At 51.5% G+C, this 17,641-nt stretch overlaps 1 protein-coding gene across 5 annotated transcripts in view; it reads right to left on the bottom strand.

The window, feature by feature from the left end:
* The window catches only part of Incenp (inner centromere protein), a 30,704-nt gene extending 13,598 nt beyond the window's left edge, over positions 1-17,106 (bottom strand). For 2 of the 5 annotated variants that reach the window (XM_076844687.2, XM_076844692.2), the window contains exons 1-9: positions 16,989-17,106; positions 13,871-14,021; positions 13,146-13,259; positions 11,479-12,302; positions 6,015-6,066; positions 4,675-4,732; positions 4,442-4,559; positions 3,387-3,438; positions 2,434-2,755 (exon numbers count right to left, since the gene is read on the bottom strand). In XM_076844687.2, coding sequence (XP_076700802.2) covers positions 2,434-2,755; positions 3,387-3,438; positions 4,442-4,559; positions 4,675-4,732; positions 6,015-6,066; positions 11,479-12,302; positions 13,146-13,259; positions 13,871-14,010 — 1,680 coding nt within the window. In that variant the 5' untranslated portion in view covers positions 14,011-14,021; positions 16,989-17,106. The remainder of the gene's footprint in view (positions 1-2,433; positions 2,756-3,386; positions 3,439-4,441; positions 4,560-4,674; positions 4,733-6,014; positions 6,067-11,478; positions 12,303-13,145; positions 13,260-13,870; positions 14,022-16,988) is intronic. The other 3 variants (XM_076844689.2, XM_076844691.2, XM_076844688.2) reach the window with 3 other exon arrangements.
* Positions 17,107-17,641: the final 535 nt, after the last annotated feature.

The raw sequence follows: 17,641 nt of genomic DNA, 5'->3' as shown, positions 1-17,641 counted from the left end.
TCCATTGTACTGTAAGATCACCGTTTCAAACAAAACATTTCTTAAAAAGTGAAGAGAAAAATGGGAGGAAAGAGAGACACAAGGAGCCACAAAAGTCAAGCTGGGTGCAGAAAAGGCCTGCAGGACACTGGGGCTCCACGCGGAGGGAGAAGGGCAGGCCTTCAGCACACCCCAGCTCTGCAACTACCCAGACCTGGGGAGAACAAGAAGAGGGTGGGGCCCACAGGCTTCTCCACCCAGCTGCGGCCATCTGCTTTCCTTCCAGGAAAGCACTCAGAAGCAAAGGCCACATGGCACCCGACTGCCACCTCTCCTCCTGCTCCAAGAGCAGAGCAGACTCCAACTTTCAGTAAGGCTCAGTGAAACAGAATTGTGTCCCAAAGCTCAAGTGACAGCTTTCCCAGCACAGACCCAGCAGAGCCCTTCATCTTGTTGCATTACAAATTTAGTAAGAAAACTTGGTGCTTCAGAGTAGCTAGTGTCACAAAATCTGTTTCTTCTCTGCCTGCTTCTCAAAAACAGGCTGGGTTCTTCCCGCTCCCCAGAGGCCCAAGCAGAGGCTGGGAGGACACCATGAGCCAGGGAAGCCCCTTCTGCCTCCAGAGATCTCACCTAGGCAGTCTGTCCTGTACCCAGTGCTGGCTTTATACCAAGTCCTGCAGTAGCTACCTGACACAATTACTCCCTGGGTCATCAAATCTCTTTGAAGTTCTCACTAGTCTCTTCATTTTGTGACCAAGGAAACATAGGCCCAAAGAAAGTGTGGCCCCTGGTTTTCCAGCTAAGGACTGTCCATACCCACCAGATGCCCTGTTCAGGGGCCTGGACTCCCCAGAGCAGAAAAGGGCAACGTCCCAGGTGTCTCAGTCACACCCATGAGAACTGCAAATCTCTAATAAATCAGGGTGTGGGGCACACAAGGCTAGCTAGTCCTCTTCACTACTGTGGGCCCAGGAGCCTAGTGGGAGCCTAGCACAGAAACAGGAGTGTAGGGCCTCGGCCTCCTGGCTGTCGAACCGGAAGGCACACTATCACCCCGTCCAACCAGGGAGTTGGAACGGGGCTCCCTGCAGGAAGGGCAGGCTCCAGACCCACCAGGCCAAGTACTGGGAAGCCCCTCCCACCTGCAGAGGTGATCAGCTGGAGGCAGAAGCCCTTCTGATAGTCAGTGGGCAGCCCTCCAGGGCTCCCACAGGAAACAAAGGAACAAAGGTTAGCCTTGGCAACTGGCACAGGAGCCCAGCCTGAAGGCTAAGCAGGCCCGAGCTCCTCTAGGTTCTTACTCAAGGTCAGTAACCTGGCTCAGCTCAGCTGAGGTGTCTGAGAAGAGAACAGCTTCTGTGGCCTTGTTTCCAGATGTCACTGCAACAATTCTACTGTAAGGTTTGGAGTTTTGTTTCATTTTTCAATACTGGGGATTGAACCCAGTATTGTGCATGCTGGGCAAATGCTCTACCACAGAGCTACAGACCCAGAGACAATTCTCTATTAATAGCCCAGTTCAAAGCCAGACCTCCCTCCCCCGTAGCTCCACCAACTCAAGGCTACTGCTTAGATCTGTGACCCAATAAATCTCAATGGCTCTGGGGACCAGAGACAATCTGTCTGTTCTCTTAGCAGACCCACAGGCCCCCAGTGCTGGGGACAGGGAAGAGAGGGGGTGGTAGGAAACAACTGGAGCTGTAGTCCCAGTGAACAGCTACAGGACACACCCTGCTTATGTCCTTGCCAGAGCAAGGTCACAAGCAGAGGGCAGACTCAGCAGAGGGAGGACACCAGACCCCAGAACTTCTGAGTGCCTCCAGCCAGCCACCCGGTGCCTCAAATGCCCCTCACCGCCATCCCCATCTCTTCCTAATGCTCCCCTTGCAATGTTAGTGCTTCCACAGCTGTCAGTTACACAGACAGGGCTACCCAGGGAAGTGCTAGGTGCAGCTGTTACAGGACAGGAACAGGCTTTACTTACGACAAAGCTGTACTGTGAAGAAGACAGGAAAAAGCCAAGAGTTATTGTTAGGCTGGGCACAACCCACAAGGCAGGCCCCAAACCTGGCAGTGACAGCAGCCGTCTGCTCAGAGCCTATACTCTCACTAGCAGTACCACCCCATGCCCACCTGAAGCGTCTGTGCCACTCCTCACCTGAGCCCTCACACTTGGGAGGACGGTGAGCACTGTAGGTCTGCTAGGCCCATCCTGCCACTTCCCAGCCCACGGTTCACACTGAGCCACCAAGGCTCTGGGCCACAGTCCAGAGGACTAGAAGGTCAAGGCAGTGACCCCAGTGTCAAGCTGCTCATGGCCACAGAGCCTTGAACTGGCCCTTTATCAGAGCCAGGCCATACCTGCCTCTGCCCCTGTCTCTGTCCGGACGCACACTACTCCCAGCAGCCCCAGCTTGAGCAAAGCCGGACCAGAGAACGGGGCTCCCTCACCTTGGGGTCCACACGCAGGGGAGTATTGCGCTTGATGAAAGACTTCATGACACTGCTGCGGGACCCCGAGGCTGGGGTCATGAGCATCTGGTTCCTCTGCACTGTGTGCAGAAAGGTCCGGAGGGGCCGTACCACCTGCCAGTGAGGAAAGAGATTAGGATAGGGCAAACAGGACAGGGAACAGCACAGAGTTGGAAGCCTACTCACCTTGCTGGCTGGGCAGGGTGGGGAAGGAGTCTTACACCTGGGGGGCTGCAGCTCCTCATCCCCCAGATGATGCTCGTCCAGTTCACTCATCGCCTGCTTATAGCTGCGTTTCCTCCTACCCAGGCACATTGGCAATGTCACAGGGCAGACCCATGCACCCTCCCTACACTCCGCCATACCCCATAAAAAAACAAAAAGTCAGCCCTAGTCGGGCAGGGTAGCTCACATCTATAATCCCAGCAGCTGGGAGGCTGAGACAGGAGGATCATGAGTTCAAAGCCAGCCTCAGCAAAGGCTGGTGAGGTGCTAAGCAACTCAATGAGACCCTGTCTCTTAATAAAATACAAAATAGGGCTGGGGATGTGGCTCAGTGGTCAAGTGCCCTGAGTTCAATTCCTAGTACCAAAAAAACAAGTCAGGATTCTGGACTGGAAGGGACTATAGAGTTGGGGTCTCCCTGGCCAGCCCTCTGACTCATGCAGAGAAAGGAAGGTGACCTGTCCAGGGTCACATAGCCAAAAATACTCAGAAGGACAGGGTTTATGACTAGATCACCCCATTCCCAGGCCAGTGCTGGCACCATAGCATTGAACAGCCTCCTTCAATAAGTCAGAACACAGGCCATGAACCCCAACAAGAAAGGAGCCCCTCAACAACGTCCCCCTCCTCGTGCAAAGCCTTCTAGTTCATGCCCCTGTGGACCCCTTGAAAGAAAATCACCCACATGCCCTTTCCCAGGTGCAAACCTGACACTCCGGGGTGGCTCTCTGTGTCTATCTGCTTCATCAGTCTTGGCCTCTGTGAAGAAAGCAATTTCAACAGGGCTGCAGGACAATGTTGGTGGGCTGGGCATGGAGGGACTGGGAGAGGTGGCTCCCAGCTGGAGCTATAGGAGGGGCAAGGCTCTTCCTGGCAGACCCCAGGGTGGCCCGTGACAGAAGTATAAGCCTTAGCAATGTAGTCACTAGCTCTAAGGAATTTATGTTCATCCAGAGCCTGACACACTATGCCCAGGCCAGAACCCTCAGCCCCAGTGCCTGGTATCGGTGGCAAGAATGGCAGGACAGTCCCACTGGAGTTACAGCCCCTGAAGCTCCATGCACAGTTGCTAAACTGTCAATGGGCCTCGAGCCAGTGACACCATGGCAGAAGGACAGGCTCCTGTACAGAGTCACCATGTGGAATGCAGGCTCAGGATTTGCTTCACACTAGGAGAAAGTGCCCCTTACTCCAAAGGGAACTTGCAGCCACCCTGGGGGCTTGTAGGGCTGGCACAACCATTGTCACAGTCCCTGTCATAAAGAGAAGGAAGACACAAAATCTTACAGCTACAGTATTCTCCCCACCAGAGGAGAACACTCTTCCTAGGAGATGTAACCCCAACCCCAGGATCTCCCAAGGAGCCCAGAAAGCCAGGGAGGGCTGCAGGCCAGCTCCTAGAGCCACGGTTCTCCAGCCCTCTGTCCACGGGGAAGGACCTACGAAGGCCAACAGTGAGCCAGATACAGAGACAAAGCAGGCGGCCAGGCTCTCCCCTCTTCCCCTTGGAGTAGAGTTCAAAGCCTGAACCAGGCACCTCACATTCATACCCTGATTCAGGCCCTTCCCCCTGCTTCCTGCCCCAGCCAGCCAAGGCCACTCGTGCAGCACCCAGCAACAGCGCCAGCCAGAAGATCTATGCTATCTTCAGGTTTCATTTACTCCAGAAAATGGGGTTCCTTGTCCCAAGACAGGCCAGGCTGAGACCAGCACGGCCTCCTGTGGCTCTGGTACCTGCATGCAGCAGGTCAGGAAGACTTACCTTGTTGCCCTTCAGATGATGCTTCCTGGTCACCAGCTGCAGGCTTCAACGTGGACGTACTAGGGGCAACCTTGGTGGCACCATGGAGCCTCGAGTTACTCCCATCGTTCTTGGAGGCCTGTGAGAAGAAGCAAGCTTAAGGGGCCCTGCCTGGAACTGAAGGCCTAGGATGACTGTGATGTGGAGCAGAGCCCCGGGGGCCCTCAGGCCCTCCCCCCGGCTGCCCGCCTCACCTCTGGCTCGTCTGCCTCCACAGGCTCATCCTTGTCACTGGACTCCTTGTGCTCAGGGCTGAAAGCAGAAGGGGATACTACAGGGACACCCCGGCAAGTCTAGGCCCTCCCCCCCACCGTCTCTGGGGTAGTCAGAGTCAGAGGACCTGACCTAGGCACACACCAACAGCCCCAAGGCATGATGGGAGGATGACAGCCATGACCAGCAGCTTCCTGGGCAGAGGATGTCTTGAACTTGGTTTCATCTTACCCCCATCATCCCATCATGGCTTTGATTGGGAGGGCAGCTTGCTATCCTTTGGTTCTTTTTTTTTTTTTAGTTGTCAATGGACCTTTATTTTATTTATTGATAAGCGGTGCTGAGAATCGAACCCAGGGCTCACACATGCTAGGCAAGCGCTCACCCCTGAGCACAGCCTCAGCCCCAGCCCTATCATTTGGTTCTTAAAGGCCTGGTTCCCAAAGGTCCCTATGTTAAAGGGCTGGTCCCCAGAGTAACACTACTGGGAGGTGATGGGCATTTTAAGAAGTGGGGACTAGTGGAGGTCTTAGGGTCAATGGGATGTGGTCTGGATGGGGATAGTGAGGCCCCACAGGCTCCTTCCCTTCTCTTCCTGGCCCAGAGGTAAATGGCTTTGCACCCCTAGGCTCTCCTTTGTGATGCATGCTGCTGCCAGAAGCCCAAAGCAACAGGTCAGTTGGTCATGGACTGAGACCACTAAAACTGGGAGCTTTTTCTCTTATTAGTTGGTTATCTCAGGTGTCTGTATTGGAAAGTTAACACAGAGCCCACTCCCAGCTCACTGCAATCTCCTGGACCCAGATGAGCCCTGTCTCTGGGTCCAGGGGCTGGTCAGGCCAGCAGGTATGCCCAACCCAAGCAGTGGCCCTCTGCTCCAAAGCCAGAAGGGAGGGGGCTGGCTTTAGTGATGGCAGAACGTGGCCTCCAGGAAGAGGAGTCAGTGCCATGGCCCCAGGCAGTGTGACCCTGGAATGAGGAGCACTCCAAATCATCCAGGCTACTCCCATTCTACCTCATCCGCCCCAATCTGAAGGCGTTCTGCCTCATCTACAACCTATGGAGCCCACCCTCCCGCCAGGGCAGGCCAAGCAGAGCTGACAAGTACTACATAGAGACCGGCCCCCTGCTGCTTACTGGCTGGTTAAACAGGCTGGGGGGAAGGGCAGGGCTGCCAGCAATGCCATGGATGGTCCAGCCCGGGGAGGGAGGGCTCAGCAGCAGGAAATGCTTCCATCCTTGGTGCTCACCTCAACTCCCTGGTCCCCAGAGTGCCCTGCCCACACCTGGGAGCATCCCTTAGCCCTGGAACAGAACTCACCTGACTTTTTGGGGCACCTCAACATTTAGGAGCCTCTCCAGGTAACTGTGACCTGATGGGAAAACAAAGAAACAAAAGGTGTCTTCAGAAACTGGCCATGTACCACACCAAGAGGCTCACAGAATCAGCTCTAGCAAGGGCTTAGCCATCACTCCCTTCAGGAGACACAGGCCCACCATGTCCTGGGCCCTTAGCCTGACTTCCTCAATGGACCTACCAGCTTTATGCCTTCTGCTACTGCCTAGCAAGGCCACCGGAGGCCACAACTCAGCTCCTTCACTAGGCATAGCTCTGGGTCCTCAACTCCCAGCACAGGTGCAACACAAGGAGCTTATTCATTCAACAAACATTCATCGAGTGCCTGGTATGTACTGGGCCCTGAGTCAGGCCCAGGGAGCCAACAGTGAGCAAAACCAACAGTCACTGTCTGGTCTTCACATCCAACAAATAATCCCATAAAGGACATTATGGTGCAATGACAAAAAGGAGCAAAGGTTTTTAAAAGCCTAAAGAGGGGAATCTGAACTGGTCTGGAAGATTCAATGTGTAGAACAAAGAAAGGGAAGAAATGGGAGGGAGAAGGAAGCCCAGGCCAGTGGTTCTCAAACAGTAATCTCCAAAACCTGGATATTCCCAGACCTTTTCCGGGGTTCCACGAGGTTGTAACCATTTCACCCTAATATTAAATAATTACTTTCCATTTTCACTAGGTTGACATTTGCCCTGAAAACACAAAAGGGGTGGGGTGGGAGAAGGGGACTACGGAAGCTTAGCACCAATCAAGACCACAGCAGACAGCATCATCTTATCTCATATAAACAGTCTAACACTGTCCTGTCTGCTATGTGGGTGCTAACACACAATAAGGGGTGGGGGCGAAGATAGAAGTTCATTGGATTAGACAAAGGGGAACAAGGGAAGGGAGGGAGGATGAGAATAGGAAAGACAGAATAAATTGGGCATAACTTTCCTATGTTCATATCTGAATACATGACCAATGTAACTCCACATCATGCCCAACCACAAGATTCGATCCTAATTAGCATAGTTACCCCATATATGTATGATAAAATATACTCTATTATCATGTATATTTAAAAACAGCAAATTTTTTAAAATGTCCTCAGTGAAGAAGCATTAATTTTATTAAATCTAAACTCAAGTGCATGTCTTTTTAATATTGTGCTCAACACAGTGGTTAAGTATGTAAAATGTGCATCTACTACAAACCGAGGTCTCCATGAAAAGTGCCTGTGTTTGAATTGCCAGCTGAACTAGCAAATTTTTCTTCAACTTTTTTAGTTGAAAGAATAATTAGCAATCTTCAGCTATCCAATGTTGGATATCTGGACAATATCCTAAAAATAAATGAAGTGAATCCATTCCTTAAAATATAACAACTAATGCATTTGTTGACAAATAAAAAAAAAAAAAGAGCTCTCCCCCCAAAAAGTAGAATTTTGAAAAACATGTGTCCACCACCAGAAGCACTGCAGTTTCCCCAGACCTAAAGACTTTTCTGATGAGATCAGAAAACAAACATGCTTATTTGATATTACAAAAAGAAGTCTGTGGATGTTTTTGAAGATGTATAATTCAAAGAAACACATCTTCCAAATGACCAATGCATGAGGTTATAAAACCGCTTTGATTCAGTCAAAGCGCAAGACAGATCAATGAGGAATCAACGACATGATTTCATTACAAGGAGCCTTCATGAAACTGTCACTTATTACACTGGGTATAATAACAAAGGACATGCACAATTATCTAGAAAAGCCAGATAAAAGCCCTCCCTCTTCCCATGATTACACATGTGTAAGGCCAAATTTTCTCAGATACATCAACCCAAACAGCAAAATGCAGCAGATAAGATGCAGAATCTGGCTGTCTTCAGCTAAGCCACACATTTAAGAGATCTGAGAAGCGTGGAATAAGGTCAGTCAGTTTTGGAAAAGTTGTTTCAGCAAAAATCTTATGTTAAAAGGTAAAAGGCTTGACACTTTAGTTTTTTAATATTAAGATATTAAATATTTTAAATCCTTTAATATTAAAATATTATTAATAGATAACAACTATTAAGTAATTTCTGTTTTCTATAAAATATTAACTATTTTAAATACTTTTAAATTCCTTACTTTTAATTTCTAATATAGTAACTAGCTTATAATCAAAAGCTTTTTGCGGTCCTCATTGATTTTTAAAACTGGAAGCAGGTGCTGAAACCAAACCTTGAGAGCCTCCAGTCTAGGGAGAAGGAGAAGCACCTCCAGGAGCCAGAGACAGAACAGCCTTCTGGGGGCGTGGAAGGCAGACCTGCTCAGCTGGCTCATCCTGAGCCATGGGAGCATGACCAGAGCTAAGGCGGAGAGGCAGCTAGGGTCTACGGGCAGACAGGCAAGGGGATGGAACAACAGAGTGGCAAGTCACCAAGGAGGAAGCAAGAAGCAGGAAGTGGGGACCTCTCTTTCTGGGGTCTGGCAGCCAGTGGGAGGAGCGGCTTCAGAGTCAAAATGGCAGTTATGGGTGATGACTATTCACAAGAGAGGGCTCTGTTCCTAGCTTCCATTCCAGCATCAGAGCAGGTCTGGTGGCAGGGAGGTAGCCTAAGGCCAGGCATAAGGACTAAAGGATTACTCCCCAGTGCAGAGGTAGCCAGGAAGCCACAACAGAATCTGACCTACACAGCATAACCTTCTAGAAACCCTACAGTGGCAGCCCCTGACCCTTGCCTATCCACCTGAGAGCCAACCTGCCTGTCCACTGCTGCTAGACAGCCCCTCCTCAGTATTTGTGCACCAGGCCAGGAGGGCCAGGGCTTCATGTCCCTGGTCAGCAGCTCCTCACCAGTGCTTCACGCAGGCTTCCAGATATCCCCTGTGTCTACCCTTTCCTGCCGGTCACCTTTTCCTGTCTCATTTCCTCTCTATTCTCCTGCTGCAGGTACTTCCCTCCTTTCTAAAAAGAATGAGTTGCATGTAAATCCCTGCGGCAAAGGCTGCTTTAGGGGACAACCCCAACCAAGATGCCACCTGAGTTGCCCATACAGCCACACCCAAGTCTGGAGTCAGAAAGACACCCACAAAGTCTCCACATCCCCTCTTCACCACCCCATAGCTGTGTACCCTGGTCACACCTACACGGAGCTTCAGGGACACTGCCCTTGCTGTGTTTGGCTTATTTAAGGGAGATCTACTAAGCATGTGCCACACCCAAGCACTAGACAGGTTCTCCACCCACATTCAAGGCAGGTACTATCACCATTTCACAGATGCAGAAACTGAGGTTGAGAGAAGGGGTATACCCAAGGTCACCCAGAGTCTCTATGACTCCAGATCCTGGACCCTGCCTCCTCCTCTCCCTCTTCCTTCCATCTTAAGAAGGAATATGAGCAGTGGGCTTAGAGTCAGACAGACTTGGTCACATGCCAGTCCACTCAGAAGACCACCTGGGAGCAGAGAAGGGGCAGAGAGGGAAGAGCAACCAGAAGGGCTTGGAACTACAGATCTGATCTCAAAGCATGAGAGGAGCTCCAGAGATCCTCTCTCTTCCTATAGCCCCGCCTCACCTGCCCCTGCTGGACCTCTCTCTCAGGATCCGATTCAGGCCTAGGGAAACCTCCCAGGCAGATATGAGCCACCTAGGTACGTCTGAGAATCTAAAAGGGACAGTGCACCAGACTCCTGTCTCATGCCATGCTTCACAAGACCCAAATTACACCACCACACGACCAAGGGCAGTGCCCAGGAGAAACCTGCCAAGGTGAGGTATCTGCACCTGCCTGAGGGTCCCTGCCCTGGGGCTTTCAACAGGCCTCAGCAAGTACTTGCCTTCCTGGACAGAATAAAACTAGTAGGGCTCAAGCCCCAGCTTTCCAATTAATAGACACCATGACCTCCAAAGCCTGTCTCCTCCTCTGTTGAAGAAAGGAAATCCTAATAAGCAAACAGTGCTGTTCACAGACCAAAGGAGATAACCTTTTCTTTTGCAAATTTTATAAGTTCCAGGCAGATGCCAGTTACTTTGTACCACCCACTAATATAAAACATGGCCCATCCTCTCTATCAACCTCACTGTCCAGACCAACCTCTAGTCTGCCCTGCAGCAGCCTCCAGCTCCCTGACTCCCTCCCTCCTTCCTCTTGGCCGTTTTTTCCCCCATAATGCTGGGGATTGAACCCAGGGACTCACACATGCCACATAAACATTATACCAGTGAGCTACCTCATCAGTCCTTTTCATTTTTTATTTTGAAAAAAGGACTTGGTAAGTTACCCAGGCTGGCTTCTGTCTCAGCCTCATAAGAATCTGCGATTTCAGGCATGTGCCATTGTGCCCAGCCCTCTTGGCCATTTTTCACAAGGTGCTAGGAATCTTCTAACAACTATCATGGGCTACTTCCTCTGCTCCAGTGGGGCTATGCCCAAGCTCCTCAGATGGCACATGAGCCCAGACACCCTATCACTTGTTGCTCTGACCCTCAAGGTCTTTGTTCAAGCTGTTCCCGTTAGGGATGCCTATCCCCACATTTTTCCCATCTAGCCAAAGCCCAGCCATCCTTCAAAACCCTCCCAACTCAGACCCGCCCCCATCATGCAGCCCTGACTCAGAGATGCCTACCTCCCTTCTGTGGCTCATAACACTTAGGGCACAGGTCCCCTTCACTGAGATATGATGATAATAAAAGCAGCTAATGCCATGGAGTCCTTCCTGTGCCAGGCATGATTCTAAACACCCTAGATGCAATAATGAAGAAAAGCTCATGATGCCCCTGTAAGGTGATGCTATTATCCCAGGTCACAGATGAAGAACCCAGGCCCCCGAAGACATTTACATACCTACCCAAGGCTGTAAGGTAGGTAGGTAAATGGCCCAGCTGTCACCCAAATCCAGAACTCTAGCTCAGAGTCAACTTGGTCCTCCTACTCCTCTCAGCAAATACTTAGTCATCTGCTCCAGAATGAGCCTGGGGCAGTGAGAATCCACATTCCAGACTAAACATTCCAGCATGCTGCATCTAAGTCAGTCTCTGCAGGACAGGGAAGGGGAGGAACACACTGGCTCTGAGAAGACCCTCCTCAAAGGTTCCAACTTCAACGTGGCCATGAAACACAGGGACTCTGGGGCCAACCTCTCTATGCTTCAGTTTCCTCATCTATGAAATAATGGTTGGATTAGACCTTTATCATCCAACATGGCAACCACTAGCTATGTGTTGCCATTTCAATCTAAATCAAATAAAAATGTAATAAAATTTAAACTTAGCTCCTCAATCAGTCTAGCCATATTTTGAGTGATCAACAGCCAGATGTGGCCAACTGGCAGCTACCAAGCAGAACAGCAAGATACAGAACAGTCACAGCATCACAGAAAGTTGTTCAGAAAGTTTTCTGCTAGGTGGTCCCTCAGAAACACTCAGCTGAATCAGGGACCAGGGACCAGTTCACACCACCCACCACACTCACAGATGATGCGGGCAGAGGCAGTTGGCTCCTTGGCAGCCTTCTTGATCTTTTTGCTTGATCTGCGGCTGGTGCCTTCCTGTCTGGACACCAGGGAATACTTTTGGGTGAGTAAGACTTGGGCATCCGGGGAGGACAGGGCAATCAGGGTGCGACGCACTGACTGAGGGACTGCACAGGAGCCCGTGGGGGTGGAGAAGTTCTCTGGCAGGATGGGGGCCAGCACCCGCTCCTTCCATGGAGAGTCTGGAGAGCTGTGTGAGTCCCACAGACCTGGGGAAGCCTGAGCAATCTTGAGCTTGGACACAGACCGTCCAGTCCCAACCCCTCGACTCTTGGTATCCTGGGGCGTAGCCATCAAAGAGCTCACTGTGACAGACTCCAGTCTTCCGGCCTCTGACTTCTTAGGTGTTGATTCAACATCCGATGTCGGGATGTCCTGGGAAGCCGGAGGTGCAGCTGGAGTGGGAGCTGGGGATGGAACCCGTGACAGAGCTGAGGCAGCCATGCGCTGAGTGAGGCACTGCTCAGCACTCCGGCGCTCGGTAAGGCCTATCACCACCGTGGGCTTCTCGGTCAGCATGCTGGGAAGCTCGGGGATAGGTGAAGATTCAGCCAATGCTGTGGAGGAGGCTGCAGCAGCGGCTGTAGCAGCGGCGGCTGCAGCTGCGGCAGCTGCAGCTGCGGCGGCTGCAGCTCGGGTCACCCGCTGCAGCACAGGAGAGCCATTCTCCCCCATCACTGTGGCCAGCTTCTCCACCTTGTCCTTGCTACAGAGGTGTCGGGAACTCAGCTGGCTGCTCCGAGTCTTTCTACGGGATAATCTGCTGGGGACAGAAAAGCAGGGGCTAAGATAGCTCAACAGGGCAATGGGCACCCCTCAAAAAACTCAAGCCAGTCTAGATCAATCTCTCCAGAAGCCACCAGCTCGGCTGGAGTGCAAATCAGAGGATTAGAGGCAAAAGATTGGGGTTCCAGTGCATGCTCTGCCACCTCTAGCCATGAGACCCTGGCTGCTCAGTCTCTCTAACTATAAGCTAGACGCAATGTCCAGTCCTCACAGAACTGCTGGGAAGATTAAATTACTATAAACTTCCCTCTGACTGAGGTCACACTGTCTAGCACCCTGCTATGAACTTTACACATGATCTCAAGCTGCAAGATGGCCCCGGGGAAGGCAGCACCATCATACCCACTTTGGGGGATGAGGAAACAGGATCAGAGAAGCCCAGAGATATCCGTACAGCTAATAAGGCACAGAACTGGTGTTTACATCCAGATTGCCTGACTCTAAGACCCAGTGACTTCACTCCAATACTTTGCAGTCACCATTTCTGTGAGGAATTATAACACGCCCAGCAACAAGAGGGCTGGACCAGTCATCTGGTCCATACCTCTGGTCACTCTAACCCAATACAGACTGGTTCTCTCTTGTCTCCCAAACTAGGAATCTTTCCCCTCCCCCACCCCTAACATATACACAGGCATCTGCACTCACACACTCTCTGAATTTCATGGTCTTGGTAATTGCTTCACTGCCTAGTTAATGCTTGGTTAATGCTTCACCCACCAGCACTGCTGCAGGTAGCTGCCCCTCCAACACCTTCCCAGAGGGCACCAAGCCTCAGCAGAGACCACCTACCCAGCACACTTGGCCCTGGCCCTCCTACCTCTTCCTGATGGGGTCTCTGTTTTCATCCTGAACACAAGAAACCTGTCTCTTCTTCCGTCGGTTCTTCTGAGAAGGAGTTTTGGGCATCAGTTCTGGCTCTTTGCTGAATTCTCTGTTTGGTACAAGAACAATGACACTTGAGACTTCCTAGCAGAAGCCAGGTCCTCCTTTCATTGATCTGCCCTCCTCCCATTTCCCAGCAGTGACAGGTAAAGCTGGGGTTGCCAGCACCAAGAAAGCTCTCCAGGGCTGGGGATGTGGCTCAAGCGGTAGCGCGCTCGCCTGGCATGCATGCGGCCCCGGGTTCGATCCTCAGCACCACATACAAACAAAGATGTTGTGTCCACCGAGAATTAAAAAATAAATAAATAAATATTAAAAATTCTCTCTCTCTAAAAATAAGAAAGAAAGCTCTCCAAGGCCCTGTGTGAATCACCTGCCAGGCACTCAGAGCTCCCTCCGGGACACATGACAGGGAAGCAAGTTCCCAGATGAGTCCTCACAGCCCCTCACCTTGAGAGGCCCCACCAAGTACAGTGAGCCAGGCAAAGACAACCGCTCCCTCTCCTGCCCACTACACTGGGTCAGGCCCCAGCACACTGGGCCCTCGGGAAAGAGCTGTCTGCTTAGCTGTCAGGTAGGAAGTGAACCTGCTATGTGTCCAGAGCCAGAGCATCCCAGGCAGCCCCTGGTGCCCACACTGCACAGCACCCCTGCCTTCACCTTATGAACATGCGCTCCGCCTCCTCCTCAATCTCCTTGAGCCACACCAAGTCCTTATTGTCCATGTTGCAGACAAAGTCCATGAGCTTCTGGTCACATAGCTCCAGCAGGTGAATGGGTCCTGGGCCAGTGGTCCCCATGGTGGCTCTTTCTGGTGAAGGCATGGACAAGAGACAGAAAGGTTAGAGACCGGTACTTTGTTCAGCAGAAAAGAGTTGCCAGGCCACAAACCCCACCCCTAAATCACCACAAGACACCCAGTGCCCAAAGCAGGGCCCCTCTCCAGATGCAGAATTCCAAACACCAGTCCAATGGTTTCATTTGTACATAAAGAAGGACCCTTGCCCTCGAGCAGTCCAAGCACCTCCCTCTCCTAAAATACACATTCTCAGGGAAAGGCTGTCCCAGTAAGTCCACACTTCCCATCCAATTCTATTACGAATGTTACAAATCACCTTTTTCAGGCTTAAGACGACAGGCACTGCCACCTGCCTTCTTGGATCAGGAAGAAAGCAGACACCCCAGCACCCCTCTCCCTGCCCAACCACAGGCCTGCTCTTACTCTCCTGCCACCTTTCATCCTAGCACTTGTGGGTGAGTTATGTAAGGGCTTAGGACACAGCCACCCTGGGATGCACATGAGCTGACCCCGGGCTCTAGGCCATCAGACATCAAATCCAACTGCCTCTTTAAGAAGTTGGTAAGAAAGTAGGGGTCCAAGGGTATGTTCTCCAAAGAATCCCACAACCTTCTCCCTAGAGCTGAAATGCCCAATAAATGGATAAAGGAACATGAGAGGAAAAGATAAGGAATCCCTTGCTTTTGAGAAAACTTGTCTCCAAATATTAGGAAAGGGAAAACACAAATGAGATGAGCTTTTTTCCTTACTTTCTTAAAAAACTAGAAGCTTAGATATCTTCCTTATAACTTGGTAAGAGAATCATCACAGAAGTCCCAAGCTAAGATGAAGTATTCTATTACAGTCAAACGAGGGGTTCAATAAATACCCCAACTGTTAAGTGAATGAAAGAACAAAAGTGTGGGTGATGGCCATAAGCCATAATAACAGACTGCACACCTCATGTCATGAGTGACACCCTGATTTATACCTTCAAAACCAAGAAGAGCCATGCTCAGCTCAACCTACCACCTAGGATGGAAGGTCTGGGAGTAAGGCCAGATTGCTGACCCCTTGATTCTTCTGGAGCTTAACACTAGGTCAGGTTACAGCCTCAGAGGACTTTCTTAGGTCTAATTTTGGGGCACACACTAGCCTTTGTTCTTCAAAGGAGCTCTGCCCTCCATCTGGAACATTCTCACCCATTTTCTACCACTTGGATCTCAGATCCTCAGTGAGGACCTGACCATCAATCTAAAACAATCCCAGCCACAAACCCATCCATTGATTCAATCCCATGCACACCACTGGGTGTGTTTAACTGCCTGTCTCTGCTCCCAGAAGACAGGCCCTTGTCTGTCTCACTCATCACTGAAAACCCAGAGCCCTGCACAGCACCTGGCATTTGTTGAATGAATTAATCCATCCATCCATCAATCTCATAGGAACCCCTCTCCACCATCACAACAGACAGTGACACTAACTGAACAACTCAAGGTACAGGTTAGGGCAAGCCAGTACACATCCAAATCTCCTGCTCCCAAATGCCAAGGGCAGCATTAACTGGGTAGGGCCAAACAGGCAGAAACACACAGGTTCTGGGCAAAGCCCTCATCTGCAGTCAGCTAGACATGGGCATCTCCTTTCCACTGCCAACTCTCTCCTGCCCCCAGCACTTCTGCACCCAGGGCACAGCCCAGACTCTGGTCCAAGGCCAGCAAAGTGGTTTGTAGAGGAACTAAAGGGAGCAACAACTGGACAACTTTTTAAAGTATTTGTTTAAACTGACAAAGTGGATGAGTGGTTCTTTTGCTAAGTTCAAAATACCATTTGAACTTCTTAGGGTATATGTGGTTTTAGCAGACTTTGAATTAACTATTTAAAAAACATCACCATTTGGGGCAGGGGATGTGGCTCTAGCGGTAGCCTGGCATGCCTGCGGACCGGGTTCGATCCTCAGCACCACATACAAACAAAGATGTTGTGTCCGCCAAAAACTAAAAAATAAATATTAAAAAAAAAAAAATCACCATAAGTTAGAACAGAGGGGACCCTGAGAAAAAAGGAAGGAGTGCCATCAATCTCCTGGAAGAGCAGCAAAACCCCCATCTTCAGGTTAAGAACCTATGAACAGACCCTGAGTGCCCATGGAGGAGGGAGATTTTCTTCCTCTCCACAAACACTTTTTCCACACCGTACACCAGACGAGAGCCCCCTACCCCATGGCCCTCCTCGGCGCCTCCTCTTTTGGGAGTACAGGAGGTGGACACCTCTCCACCACACCTCCGTGCAGGTGTTACAAGGGCTGCCCCGATTACGGAGTCGTACTCCATGCCAGGGTCAGGCAGAATCACTTTTGATTCTTGCCCCAATCTCCAGGACACCCATGTGCAGCTAAGGAAACAGGAAAAAGAAGTCAAAGTCGCCCAGTCAGTAAGGGGCGGAGCCTAGATTTAAACTGTGCTCTTAACCACTAGCTGGAGGCCTCCGGGACAGCGGCCCGGGAAAGCTGGGCGCCCAGTCTCGGCTCCAGGCACTCCCACGAGCAGCCCGCAGCTGAAGGGAACCGCGCTTGACAGCGAACGCGCCTGGGGGGGTGACAAAATAAGCCGCAGCGTTGGCCTGTGCGAATGGCCAGTTCAAAATGCTACTCAGCTGGGGCGCAGCATGCCGAGCTGGGGATTTAACAGAACCGAAACGTCCTCTGGCACGGTCCCTCCAGACGGCCCGGCCGGTTTGGGGCTTCCTGGGGGCCCAAGTCAATCAAAAGCCAAGTCCTTGGCACAAAGCGCGGTGCTAGGCCCCTGGGTGGGGAGGGGACGGGGTTATTCTCTCCGACCCTAGGCGTTTAAGGGGGGTGGGGGGGGTGTGATCTCGCCACTTAGAAGAAGGGACCCCTACGTTTCTACGTTGCAAGGGGCAGGGGTGAGGGGGTCACGAAGCGGGGGAACAAGTCGCTAACCTCCCCCCCCAACCACGCCCGCGCCCGCGCTCACTCACTTGACTGCACCGAGTCTCTAAAGGGTTGCTCCGATCCAAGTCCGCGGTCTCCCTAAGTAAGCCCCCGCCTCCCAGATCCTCCCGGCTCCCGGCCTCGTAGGCTCTCGGCACCGGAGGAGCAACCGGGCGGCGCTGCGCGGGCGAAATCCACGATTTTCAAAACTGAAGCGTCAGCCAATCCGCGGCGAGATTTTCCGGACGGTTGAAAAACTCGAAGCCAATCAGATAATAGGAAGAATCAAACAGGTCACGCATTGGCTTTCCTGATTGTCAATCGGAAGGATTAAGAGGCGGGGAAAGGACGCTTTAACCCTTCTCTGCTTCCCGGAACTGCGGTGCGCAGCGTCTAGACTAAGTCGCCCGCTATCGGGGCGTCGCGCGCCTTCCGGAACTACAAGCCCCAGAGTGCACTGCGAAGGCGCCTTGCGGCGCGGGAGGGTCGGGGAAAGGGTTCCGCCTTGTCGCGGATGTATTCCCCAAGCCTACAAATTCTCCTGTTCTCTCTCTACCGTTTTCCCTCACAAGGATTGACGGCTTGCCGTTTTCGAGAAGTAAAAAGAAAACGCTTTGTAAATCGCGTCGGAGTTTATTTATACAGAGTCTTCCGTCATCTCTGGGGACGGTCACCTGGGTCACATCTGCATGTCCAAGTG

The sequence above is a fragment of the Callospermophilus lateralis genome, chromosome 2, assembly GCF_048772815.1.
Source record: "Callospermophilus lateralis isolate mCalLat2 chromosome 2, mCalLat2.hap1, whole genome shotgun sequence".
In the NCBI taxonomy this organism is placed as follows: Eukaryota; Metazoa; Chordata; class Mammalia; order Rodentia; family Sciuridae; genus Callospermophilus; species Callospermophilus lateralis.
This window is presented reverse-complemented; position numbering and strand designations above follow the sequence as displayed.